Below are 12,818 nucleotides of genomic sequence, written 5' to 3' on the forward strand. Positions count from 1 at the left end.
TAACATTTAATGCTATCTTAAAATTACGGTTGTATACAAACATGTCTACTAAGTTAACCATACGTTGTTTCATATATATTTTCTTAACTCACAGGGAAGTTAGTAGCGGCTTTTGAACTCAGAGGCAACTCAAGCATGTTGAATATGTCGAATGCTCCGCGTTTTAATTGTTGCAAAACGGAAGAAATTCTGCAAACTCTGCTTTCAGTGAAGTAAAGAAACAAACAAAATAAAATAACTACCTACCAAGGATACAGTGCATCCTTCAGTAACTGATAACTTAACGTAAACTGAAGCCCTTGAATTCGGTGAACAGAAATGACGACGGCTTTCTGACTGAATGATGTGCTCACTTCGTCTGGTGGCAGGAAGATTTCTATAAATGTGAAGTAAGTCGGAATTGGTTTCTTGGCAGCGTGAGTAAGCAAGCTCCCTTGGAGTGAAAAGAGCTGCCAAGAAAGTTGCTTGCTCGCAGTGTAATCATTTAGTATTTACATTTACCGATTGTAGATGGAAGAAGTAGCTAGGGGCTGGTAGGAAGAGTCGAGAAGAGTACTTGAATGCGCCATAGACTCGCCTTGGACCCGAATGATGAATTCATGCCGTTATTTTGTACGGATAAGTCGTAAAAATCCATTGGAACGATCGCAATACTCACTTGAATACACAACCCTTGGATTGAGAACTGAAATAAAAGCAAACGTTAAATACAGTAAGCAAAACCGAAATTCTTTTACAATTCGGCTCACGGCCTTTGCTCATTAACTGATTAAAATACTGATTCATTTAATTTTTCGAGAACTTTATTTTTTCACAAATCTTTTACCAACCTGTCTGTTTTTCCTTTTTTGTAACAGCTCACAATGAATTTCCTTGAGTCTTCCGTGAATACGCCGGCAGCGTGGTTAACAAACATCAGCAACATGTAACGTGCAGGCAGTTTCAACCTTACAACATCATGCATTTTTTGCTTCCGGCATTCCTGAAAAAAGTCAGTTACCATCGTGGAGTGAGACATCGTAAGTATTGAGTAAAACTTACCTGAAACATGTAACAGTGTAATTTTAAATAAACGGGAAATCGATAGAAATATGATGATAGCCAAGTTGTCAGATAAATTCAACATCAAAAATTCTAACGATAAAACTCCAATAAATTTGAATGAAATTTCTATTTTTCTGTTTAACGCTCTGTTAAATGGGACATGGACAAGAAAGTGCAAAAGCAGAAAAATTGACGACAGCAGGAGGACGAGCAGAATACCGCCTCATCAAACTTCCTTTGTACAGATCGTATCATGTGTATTTCTTAGGTAAACTTTAGTGTTGAAACGGTCAAGGGATGGCGTGACAATTGTTTGACTTAAGATGACATAAAGACAAATTGATTTTAAACCGGCAAATCTGGCTTGCGTTTCATTCACTTACATAACATCGAAGTTAAGTCTTGGAGAAATCGTCCGAATTTCAGAATGCTTTTATTTTGTTTTACGATCCTGTCGACATTTATTTTGTAAATTGTTGTTGCCAACGAGACAGGCGAGCGAAAACGCGAACCTGTCGAGGTGGCAGGATATAGAGCCGTGTGTAGTTTGATGGCTATGCAGAAAACATAGGCACGCATGACGCACAAGAGTTATTTTTTTTGTGAACTAAAAGTCTTGGAGATAGGAGCATTCATGGATTCATTCATTCAAACCGGACTAAAAATCACAAGCCGGCAACATACACGTCAGTTTTTATTTTTCAATTAACAAAGTCCTTGTGTTTAATACAATAAAACGCTCAAGACTTCATATACCTCACTTAAGTTATCTTGAACAAAAATAATTTCCTTTTTCTTCAACTACAATTCGTGTTGGTTATTAATGTGAATAAGCGAAAACCCTGATAACATTAAATTCTCTTTCCAGTAGTAAACAAGAGCCATTATAATTGTAAAATCGTCACAGAATAATATCTTTTTGTTCTGTTGACCAAATTAATCGTAGTCTCTTCTCTTTTCACATTGAAACTCATCAATGGATGCTGAAATTAACGACACACCCGAAACACTTTTTACGAACTCTACAAACGAATTTGGACCTGGTCGCAACCTCTTCACATTCCCAGTAGTGCATTCCGCCCCCCTGAAATACAATTGCTCCTATCATAGAAACCACACCAACTATTTTTTCATTCACATCTTAAACCTAGTAGTAGAGCGGCTAAGACTCATTCAATTCAAAACCTTATCTAATGGGAAAAGCTCACCCTTCATCGCATGCTCGTAGTTATATGCCAAACACTATGTTTCTTTGACTGATTATCCAATTGCAAATGATTACCAAACCCGCCCACAAAATCCTCAGCCTAACCCACAGAAGATGTCGAAGCCCAATATATGAATACTTCCTCCTCTTTTAAAGAAGAATAAATATGGCCGTTCTGAACGGTATCGGGATCAAATCTGCTCACATACCGTTTACCATTACAACAAGAAATTTGATTGGCTGTTTATAGTAGATCCAATCTGATTGGTGTGACATACATACATCACTCACTCACTCACCCATTGACCCGTCCATAACATACCCGACGTGCCGACTAAGAGGTATTTTTTTTACAAAAAAATAACTCAGTAAAACGAGATATCCACTGGACATAATCATGGGTGTCTGGAAAACCCGAATAGTGAATAGCGAATAGTCGCGAATAGCGATCGAATAGCGAATAGTCCCGAATAGTGCGAATAGTCTCGAATAGTGCGAATAGTAGCGAACAGTCGCGAAAAGTGGCGAATAGTGACGAATAGTCGTCAATAGTCACAGCTTTAGATCTAATTAATATCCTACGTTAATTAATTATCCAAATAAGCAGCAGAATTTCAGTGAATTTATTACCTTTTCCTTTTCCGGAATCAGGCTAGGGCTGTCCATCGCCGACATTAAGAAAACAGAAAACACAAGGATAACCTAATAAAGACGTTTTTACGCTTTTGCAGCGGTTAAAACAGAAGAAATTACGTTTAGAAACACCTCTTGTCCTGATAAGCGTTTGTGCTTTTTAGCGGGAAAATCCCATCCTACGTTGCAGCGAGGTTGACTGCGAGATACTGGGTACCTTATTTGCCACAATTTGCTACTTTTCGCGACTGTTCGCCGCTATTCGCACTATTGGAGACTATTCGCACTATTCGTACTATTCGCTTTCGCTATTCGGAACTATTCGCTGTTTACTATTCGCGACTATTCGCTATTCGCTATTCGGGTTTTCCGGCTCTTTTTTCGGGTTTTTGGGTCTGCTGAAGTTTGAGGGTTTGCCCATCAAAGAAGGCAGTATACAACTCTTGATTGAGCTGACTGGACAATGCTCGTACATGCCACACCTGGGTTCCTTCCCAACCTTAAGTTGGGTTTCTGAGATAACTAATTTGAAGGAAGCTGTTTATACCCCAGTACTCGATGCACTTGATGTATTTCCTACTTTAAAGAAAACGAATAATTGTGATCAGCCTCTTCTTCAATGATAATGTAAATTCTGGAAGATTTTACTCTTAAAAACAGTTTCCTGTAACTTGAACATGACATGCCACAGTGTTTATATCCATCTGGCAATTAAAACAGCACGCAATAGACTATTTTAATCTCTTTGCTTCCTGCGAAAGAGTTTCTTGGAGTTTCTATGTCCATGCTTTGAAAACAGTGGTAGATATTGGAGCGCAGGCACCTGTTTGAGGGGTTGTAAAAGAGTAGTTTTGTTGTTTACACAAACTTTTGATTCAAATCAGTCAACCGGAAATTCTGCTCCATTCGCAACAGGAAATTTCTGGAAATTCACACTAGACTGAATTATTGGTCGCATTGACCTAATTACTAGCAATCACTGGTGCTACCTTAGTCTTGCACAAACTGGTTGAGCCCTTATTAAATTCTCAAACGCGATTTTACTGACGTGTGCAGTATTAATAATTTTATGTATTTAAGTACGTTAGTTAAGTAAAGTTGAATAAATGAAAAAAAATACTGCAAAAGCAATCTCTGACGACTTGTTCCGTCGGAAGATACTGTGAGCAACAAAAGGCTAAATGAACAAAGGTGAAATCTATGCAAATGTTCCTCGTTTATCAAATCGAACCAACTCTGTAATAGTTAAGTAGCTAAAACCTTTCTAATGTATGCTAAAAATCAGTGCAAGTTTTGGCTTACACACACAAAAAATTATTGCTTGTGATCTTATAACCATTATTTTCAGGTGAAAGAACAAGGTAACGGGACAAGACTAGGAGAGCGAAAGAAAGAAAAGAAAAGAAAATATAGAAAGGAGTACAAAGTGGAAAATGAAGAGTGAGAAAATAGTAACAACGAATGATGACAAAACTCATTTTTCAGAGATTTTAATCACCCAGGCACTTAATAAACATTTCTTTTTCAAACACTTGTTTGCGTTGACCAGCAGGTAAACAAGGAAACTACGGAGAGTTCTTAAAACTTGACTGGCCTGATTTTCATCTCAGCTCTCTTGGCGGAGTAGCGATAACCTTTCCAGTGATGCCAGTTGACGCCATCAGCCCCTGACGAGTGTTTCCCGTGATGATACAGACCGTTCAGGTTGGAAGCATGACAGTCCTCGTACCACCAGGCTCCTTTATACCGCACAGCACAGTTACTGCTCCAGATGTCATTATCCTGATCTTTGGTTGTAAAGGGGTAACCACGATGACCAGAAAGAGAATCACCAGCAGTTCCTGAAAACAAAACACGAATATTGATCTGCGTTAGACAGATGCCCTAATTTACATACAATGCTCAAAAACAGTCAAATCAGATTACTTATCCACTAGCTTGCAAAATCAAAGCAGAATAATAGTAGAATATAACCGACTTAGAGTATGTTCATTGATACTATTTTAAGGTCGGTCGTGTTTCCTTCCAAATGGCTCCTTATAATTATCTCTACAGTTTTTACCGATTCCCCTCAAAATTCATTGAAGTTTTCATCATTTTTCAACTTTCTGTTATTCATTTTGAGTTTGGATCGCACTCAAAAATATGCCTATAAACAAACTAGCGAAGCACTACAGGAAGAAGTCAATCATTTCAAAATGTTAACAAATAGAAAGACAAAATACGAAAACTTACCTGAGTAAGTTCCAAGACTCAGCTGGTACTTAGTCCTCTCGCTCGTAACTGCAAACATGTCGTACTCGGCGTAAGCAGTTTTGCCTGTCGTGTCTTCCAGATCCACTCGAAGTCTGTTCTTTGTGTTCGTCAAGCGGTGTATCTTGTCCAGTCCAAGCCAAAACTCGCCATTCAGGTTACCGAAGCCATTCTTGTAGTCGGCCCAGCCGCGGTAGAAATCAACGGAGCCATCCAGTCTCTTCTGGAACACTGTCCACCCCCCCCCCCCCCCCCCCCACCGACTGTTGTTTGGTCACAGAACACATCAAAGGCACCTGAACCATCAGGGTCGATTGTATATACACCGCTGGTTCTTTGACCGGATTTGTACAGCTCAACACAGTTGCCTATTGAGAAAAAGATGACGAAATTTGCTATCGTCCAACTGAATTGTTTTAGCTTCAGTATGGAAGACTAAACGGAGAAGAAAAGCTGTCAAGAAAAATACCGAAATAACGGATCTCATTAATCGTAGCTAAAGAACGAATCAACTACTAACGAGTTCCGTTGTAACTCATCTTAAACGTCTTGGAAATTACGCAGAATTCGAGTCCCAACTTCCGAGAAAAACGAGATTAAAAAGATGAAAACATTAATAGGTTTCATAGTCAGTCGTAGCTGAAGAACGAATCAAACACCTATTAGGGTTTTGTAGTTACCCATCCTAAATGTTTTGAAAAATAAGCAGAATTCAAGTCTCAGCACAAAAACAGATCTTACCCTTCACAATCGTCTTGTTCCCTTTCAGGATGTTGATGTCATCTTGCAGTTGAATGAGTTGTTTCTTCATTTCTTGAAGAATAGTTTTTATCTCATGGTTTGGTGCTGTGTATAAGTACACGTTGTTACATTGCTTTGTGGCAAAAGAACTGACCGGGTCGCTCTTAGCGTTATTTCCTGGCTTAGCTAAAGTGTAACTCGCCGCAAACAACACCAAGAACAACAAACTGGAACGAAACTCCAAGAAAACAGATGAAGTCATTGTGCGAATTTGATAAAATTCTAGCTTAACTGCAGTTAAAACGCAATTCATAAAACCCGTGACGGTCATGGATCTGGTGCGACGCTCAAAACGCGTAAAACACGGGACAGTTGAGTCCATGATGGCTCCGTGATGGACCCTTGACGTACACGTGATAACCTGCGATCATACCCTCCCTCCCTCTCTCTTTCCCTCCCTCCCTCCCCTCCCTCCCTACATCTCATCCTTCTCCCTTTCCAGTAAAACCGCCTGATCGCAGGTTATACACGTGACGGAAAGCATAAGATTTGTAAAGTCAAATCCGTGACGGTAAATCTATGACAACTTCCTGGTTCAAACCAAATGGACCGGCAAGGTTTAAGGTTCAAGGATTATTGTCAAATATGTGACGATTTAGGCAAATACGTGACAACTTATAATAATGTACTACGAGGGAGAAAACTCTACATAAGATCCAGGTTTGGTCACATGACTTCCGTTTAGCCCTAATTGCACCCTCTGCAGTATATCCTACTGCATCTTCATCTTCTAGGATGTCTCTCTTTAACAGATCAGTCTTGGCATTCAAGATGATACCAGACACCACATCCACTGCACTGGAAATAAAAACCTTCTTTAGGCCTCTTACATGAGCAGGAAACCCTAAGGATAGAATGTTGTTTAACCTCATTAATATGCTAACAAAACCGGTCACTATAAGGGAGCATGGTCAAAGATTTCTCTTCAGGACAGATAAAGAGATGCTTTCTCAAAGCTCCTTTATCATAGTATTACTTTTATTTTTAAATTGTGGTCGTTTCTTTTACTACTATTCAAAATCAAAACGTAATTTTATCGCTACTCTGCAGCGTCGTTACTTTCTAAGCGAGCTCTCGTGAACTTGTTGTGTAGAGCATTTCAAGCTGTTGCTAGCAAAATGCCTTCCACGTGTGAAAATGAGCTCATTTTATAATTCTTCTATTACCTTTAGAAACACTAAACACCACAGCCAATCGGCGGAAACATGATTGTACAGTCCACGCTAAAATGTCCATCATGTCTTATAACGTCATCCTTTCTCCTCAGTCCTGTTAATCATACAGTTATCTTAGTCAGAGACACACTTCATTTACAATTGGTGAACGCTTGTGATATGAACAGGCCGTCAAAACTTAAAGCGGTATTTTAATGCTCTTCTCAGTGTCATGCCTTTTACGTGCTTGTACGTTAAAGAGCATATTCCTCTACTCAGTTACCTCGCAAAGTTCGTGATGGAAAGAGCCAAACGTTTCAGAGAATTTGAAGCAGAAATAAGTTTGCTGTGAAACTGCTCGTGTTTCATGGACGCGAGTTAGCGATGGAGGGAGGCATGCGAAACGCGACAGGACTTCTAATGTGTATTGAAAATTGGTGGGAGCCTTTCTTACACACAAATCATTCCTTCTTATAACCGCTATTTTCAGGTAAAAGAATAAGATAGAACACGAGACTAGGGAAGCGAAAGAAAGGAAAGAAGAAAAAAGAAAGAAAAGAGTACAAAGTGGAAAATGAAGTCAGAGAAAATAGCAACATAATAATGATGACGAAACTTAGTTTTCAATTTTTTTTAATCAGTCAGTCACTTCAACATTTCTTTTTCAATCACCGATTTGCGTTGATCAGCAAGTAAACGAGGAAACTATTAAAAGTTCTTAAACTGGTCTGATTTTCATCTCAGCTCTCTTGGCGGAGTAGTAATAACCTTTCCAGTGACGCCAGTTGACACCATCAGCCATTGACGAGTGTTTTCCGTGATGATACTGACCGTTAAGGTTGGAGTAATGAGAGAGAGAGAGAGTACCACCAGGCATCCTTTATACCTCACAGCACAGTTACTGCTCCAGCTGTCATTATCCTGATCTTTGGTCGTAAAGGGGGAACCACAATGATAAGAAAGAGAATCACCAGCAGTTCCTGAAAACAAATCATGAACATTTAACTGCGTAAGATATTTAAGTGTGTTTAGTGAAGCTTTCATCTAGTTTCAACTTTCTATGTTAGTTTTGATTAGACTAAAATTTAATTTAAACAAAGATATGCGAAAATTTACCTGAGTAAGTTCCAAGACTCAGCTTGTACTTAGTCTTTTCTCGCTTGTAACTGCAAACATATCGTAACCGGCGTAAGCAGTTTTGCCTGTCGTGTCTTCCAGATCTACTCGAAGTCTCTTCTTTGTGTTCGTCAAGTGGTTTATCTTGTCCAGTCCCAACCAAAACTCGCCATTCAGGTTACCGAAGCCATTCTTGTAGTCGGCCCAGCCGCGGTAGAAATCAACAGAGCAATCCAGTCTCTTCTGGAACACTTAATAGCGAACTGAACTTGAGGCGGACTGAAGGGTCTGCTCCAATACAAATATCTTTAACTGAATCATTAAAATTCAAAAACGATAAAGAAGCCAGAAATCTTAATTAAATGAGTTTAACTGCCAACATTATACTTTTTTGTCTCGTTGTCTCATTATAAACAATGTCTCGGCTACTATATTTACCATCCCAAAATAACTAGGTGACAAAAAAATTATTCGAAAAGCAAACTAAGGAAAGGACGAAGTCAACTGAAGGCTTTCAACAAATTAAAAAAAAAAGAAAAAAAGAAAAGGTACGAAACCAAACGGATATTCCAATAATTTCAGCCTTTCTACTCTATATATTACTCGACCATTATTTTCCAAAAATTTTGACTTTAAACGTATTGGGGTTACTTGAGTTATCTGTGTGTTGGTGATTTGTAAACTCGCCTGGCAAAATTGCTTAGATCAAGATATTTCGATGCTTCAACCATACGTCAGGTCCGCCTCTTCGTATGGACATAACAGTCCATTGCTCTATCTCGACTCTATCTGAATGTCGGTACTTAGGTCCGTCATATCATCAAATGTATTGCGGAATTAAAAAGAGAACTAGAAAGTGTTTAAAAAGTACACAACAAAGCGGCAGGTCAGCGAGCCCGTCGCCTTTTCGTGTTTGGAATATTTAATGACAAGTCCGAAATGAATTATGTCTTTGGCGATGCCGGAAAATTTTATATGCTCAAATCAAAATTAACCAATTTGAGACTTAAGATATTTATAATCAAACGAGCAGTTTTTCCGCTGCAGTTCTCTCAATAAATTAGGAAGCAAATACCGATATTTATAATATTTTAACATTTAATGCTGTCTCCAAAGTACATTTGAACCATGGATCATTTCATCATTAATTAATTCACCGCAAAATTAAGGGACGTTTTTCCCCGACTTTTGAATACTGTAGCAACTTAATCACGTTGAACGCGCCGCTTTTTAATCGTTGCAATAGCAGAAATTCTGGTTTCAGTGAAGTAAACAAACAAACAATAAAATAGCTACCTTCCAAGGATACACTGAAATGCGATTGATCCGATAATCTTTATAGCGGATATATGATCCTTTGTAACTGATAACTTAAGACGCTTTTTGGGCGTCTGCTTAGGAGGCTAGCTAATTAAAGCTCTTGAGGCTCGGTGAACAGAAAAAAACGACTGCATACTGAGGTGCTTACTGACTGAATGATGTGCTCACTTCGTCTGGTAGCAGGAAGATTTCTATAAATGTGAAGTAAGTCGGAGTTTTAAATAGATTTTCAACTTGCAAGTCAGCCATGCAGTTCTCTTAGAGTTAAAAGAGGTAGCAAGTAAAGAGCAGTGTAATCATTTAGTATTTCGTGTACCGCTTGTAGATGGAAGAAGTAGCTAGGCGCTGGTGGGAAGAGTCGAGCAGAGTACTCGAACGCGCCATAGATTTGCCGTGGACCCGAATGATGAATTCATGCCGTCCTTTTGTGTGGAGGGTCGTAAAAAGCCCCCTGAACGATCCGAGTTCTCACTTGAATACACAACCCTTGGACCGAGAACTGAAACAAAAGCAAAATACAGTAAGCAAAACCGAAATAAGATAGGTTACCGTTAAGTTTTCTTTTACAGTTCGACTCACGGCCTGTTGTCTGTTAATATTGAGTTTATTTGCTCATTTACCGGATTAAAAATACTCATTCATTTTCCTTTTTGAAGAGTTTTATTCATTCACAATTTTTTATACGGCCAACCCTTCTATCTTTCATTTATTTGTTATAGTCCACAGTAAATTGACTTGGATTTTCCGTAATTAAACAGCGGAGTACGCAAACATCAGTAACATGTAACATGCAGGCAGTTTCAACCTTACAACATCATGCATTTTTTGCTTCCGGCATTCCTGAAAAAAGTCAGTTACTATCGTGGAGTGACACATCGTGAGTATTGAGTAAAATGTACCTGAAACATGTAACAGTGTAATTTTAAATAAACAGGAAATTGATAGAAATAAGATGATAGCCAAGCAGGCAAATAAATTTAACATCAATTAATTCTAACGATAACATTCCAATAAATTTGAACAATGAATTTTCTATTTTCTTAATAACGCTCTGTTAAATGAGACAAGAACAGGAACGTGCAAGAGCAAAAAATCGACGACATGAGCTGAGAGGACGAGCAAAATACCGCCTCATAAAACTTCCTTCGTACAGTTCTAATCATTATGTGTATTTCTTAAATAAACTCTAGTGTTGAAACGGTTAAGGGATGGCGTGACAATTACTTGAGTTAAGATGACATAAAGACAAAGAACTTATGGATTTTAAATCGCCAAATCAAGCTTGCGTTTCATTCACTTAAGGTTACAGTATACCTTCGGGTCGGCAATTTTCTTCAAATTTGGATTTTTGGGTCAAAATAGTGGTCGAAGAATAATCTCTAATTTCTGAAAAAAATTTTTGAAAAAGGTTAAATATTGGCGGGGAAATGGCGGTTTTACGTTTTCACCGGAAGTAAAAGTTTACCTCTTGATTGACAGCCCTATGGCGTGTATGCAATCAACCGAGACGATTTTCGCGGGAATTACCTATATGGATGTCACGAATTGACTACTCAGTTGATCAGCATTGTTGTTCTGACTACCCAGCATTTTTGATATTAGGCGTGTCTTTATTAAGTTTTAAGTAAACATAGACCACGTTTAAACCATGGACCGGTTCGAAAAAGCGAAAACAGCGAAGAACGAATGAAAATACATCAATGAGTGAAGAAGCGAAAGTTCGCCACGCGGATGAAGCTATAGTTATCGTATACGGCGAGCAAATATTCGTGGTAAGAGAAAAGAAAGATTCTGTAAAAATTTCGGAACTTGACAGCAATAACAGGGATGCTGACAGAGACTCTTCTGATGAGTCCGATATCGAGGAATCGTCGGACTCATTGAGACCATTTAAAATATTATCCATGCACAGTTGCCCACACACAGTTGCTCTCCGCGCTGTCTTTTGTTTATTTCGTTCGCTCAGCCACTCTAGCGTTCGTATCCTTTTTAGTCTTCCCCATTTTGCCAGACCAGCTTCAAGAAAAACCGAGCTACAGAAAAATTATCCCTCTGCCTTCGGTTCCTTGAGCGCATTGCGAAACACAAGAGTTTTTTAGAGATTCGCGCGTAAATTTCACCAGAAGGTTAACGGTAGTAAAGTTTCCCTGCACTGATTGGCTTAGTTATCTGAGAACCCAGTGGAAGGCGTTTGTGGGCGGAGTTTGTTTGCGAAGCAAAAACTTTTTCTTTGCGCTGTTTTCTCGAATAAATTTTTTCACTTGAAGCAGACACTTTAAAGAGTTATAACTCAAAGGGAATTTGTTCAATTGCTCTTAAATTTGGACAGTGGCTAGTTTAACATATAAACTACAAAAGCGTGTCTGGGAATTGTTAATTTCGAAATACTTTTTCTTCGAGAGCGATTTTTGTACGATCACTCCACATTTTTTAAATCCTATGTCGAAAATGTTCTGTAACTTTTTACTGCAATCGAATATGCCAAAACGCAGACACTTTTTTTAAGCGCTTTGGGCCCTGAAACCGAGGAAAAAATTAAATTGGCGAAAAACGAAATTCGCTTTGACTTGTAGCATTCGAGAGGTGATTCGGGCGCTCGCATTTAGTGGTCGTGAAAAATTCGACAATTCTCTTTCTTTCAAAATTCTTGGTATAGTTTGATAGCCAGCTCCATAAGCTTTAATTTGATATAGGGGTTTAGGTGTCTACAGCTTAAACTGCACGCGCTACATCGCTTGCGCGCGAGACACCCCTGAAGGTATACTGTAACCTTAAACAACATCGAAGTTAAGTCTTGGAGAAATCGCCAGAAATTTGAATGTGTTTTCTTCTGTCTTTGCAGTTTTGGATGCTATAAATAAACAAAAGGTCCATTGTCTCACGATCCTGTTGACATTTACGTTGTGAATTGTTATAAATCCACTGGACATAATCATGATGAGTTGGCTCTGGCTCTGCTGAAGATTCCGGGTTTCCCATTGCTTCAATATACGACATCAACCAACAAGAAAATACAGTAAACTACTTTGATTAGCCTGACTTCTGGCGGCTCGACTGTGCTCGTATATGCTACACCTGGGTTCCCTCCCATCCTTAAGTTGGGTTTCTGTTTCAACCACACCCAACTCAACACTCTTTTTTCATATGTATACATTATTTTTGGGAATTTTGTTGTTTTTCTCCGGGCCAAATGCCCAAACACAGCACCCAGCAGTACTTAGATAAGCATGCAAGTGTGCCTCGGTTTTGGAAATCGAACCAATTCCTTCGAAGTTTAATAAGTAACTTAT

The 12,818-nt window shown here is 38.8% G+C and overlaps 2 protein-coding genes and 1 pseudogene across 3 annotated transcripts; all 3 read right to left on the minus strand.

Moving 5' to 3' along the window:
• Positions 1-4,358: 4,358 nt before the first annotated feature.
• Positions 4,359-6,163, minus strand: LOC110047150 (techylectin-5B-like). The gene is made up of 3 exons (XM_020752893.2): positions 5,879-6,163; positions 5,120-5,505; positions 4,359-4,725 (listed from the first exon to the last, which is right to left on the minus strand). Exons 2-3 carry the CDS (start codon positions 5,175-5,177, stop codon positions 4,463-4,465), a joined length of 321 nt encoding a protein of 106 aa, XP_020608552.1. The 5' UTR covers positions 5,178-5,505; positions 5,879-6,163; the 3' UTR covers positions 4,359-4,462.
• Positions 6,164-6,376: 213 nt separating this feature from the next.
• LOC149118771 (uncharacterized) lies at positions 6,377-7,199 on the minus strand. The gene is made up of 2 exons (XM_089278074.1): positions 7,105-7,199; positions 6,377-6,782 (listed from the first exon to the last, which is right to left on the minus strand). The coding sequence occupies exons 1-2, from the start codon at positions 7,175-7,177 to the stop codon at positions 6,505-6,507; spliced, it is 351 nt and encodes a 116-aa protein (XP_089134200.1). The 5' UTR covers positions 7,178-7,199; the 3' UTR covers positions 6,377-6,504.
• Positions 7,200-7,708: 509 nt separating this feature from the next.
• LOC149118772 (ryncolin-1 pseudogene) lies at positions 7,709-12,507 on the minus strand (annotated as a pseudogene). The gene is made up of 3 exons (XR_016207521.1): positions 12,411-12,507; positions 8,209-8,459; positions 7,709-8,072 (listed from the first exon to the last, which is right to left on the minus strand). The product of XR_016207521.1 is annotated as a ryncolin-1 pseudogene (transcript).
• Between the last annotated feature and the right edge of the window lie 311 nt (positions 12,508-12,818).

This window comes from Orbicella faveolata, unplaced genomic scaffold (genome assembly GCF_042242905.1).
Source record: "Orbicella faveolata isolate gen_17 unplaced genomic scaffold, um_ofav_v1 contig_1, whole genome shotgun sequence".
Lineage (NCBI taxonomy): Eukaryota > Metazoa > Cnidaria > Anthozoa > Scleractinia > Merulinidae > Orbicella > Orbicella faveolata.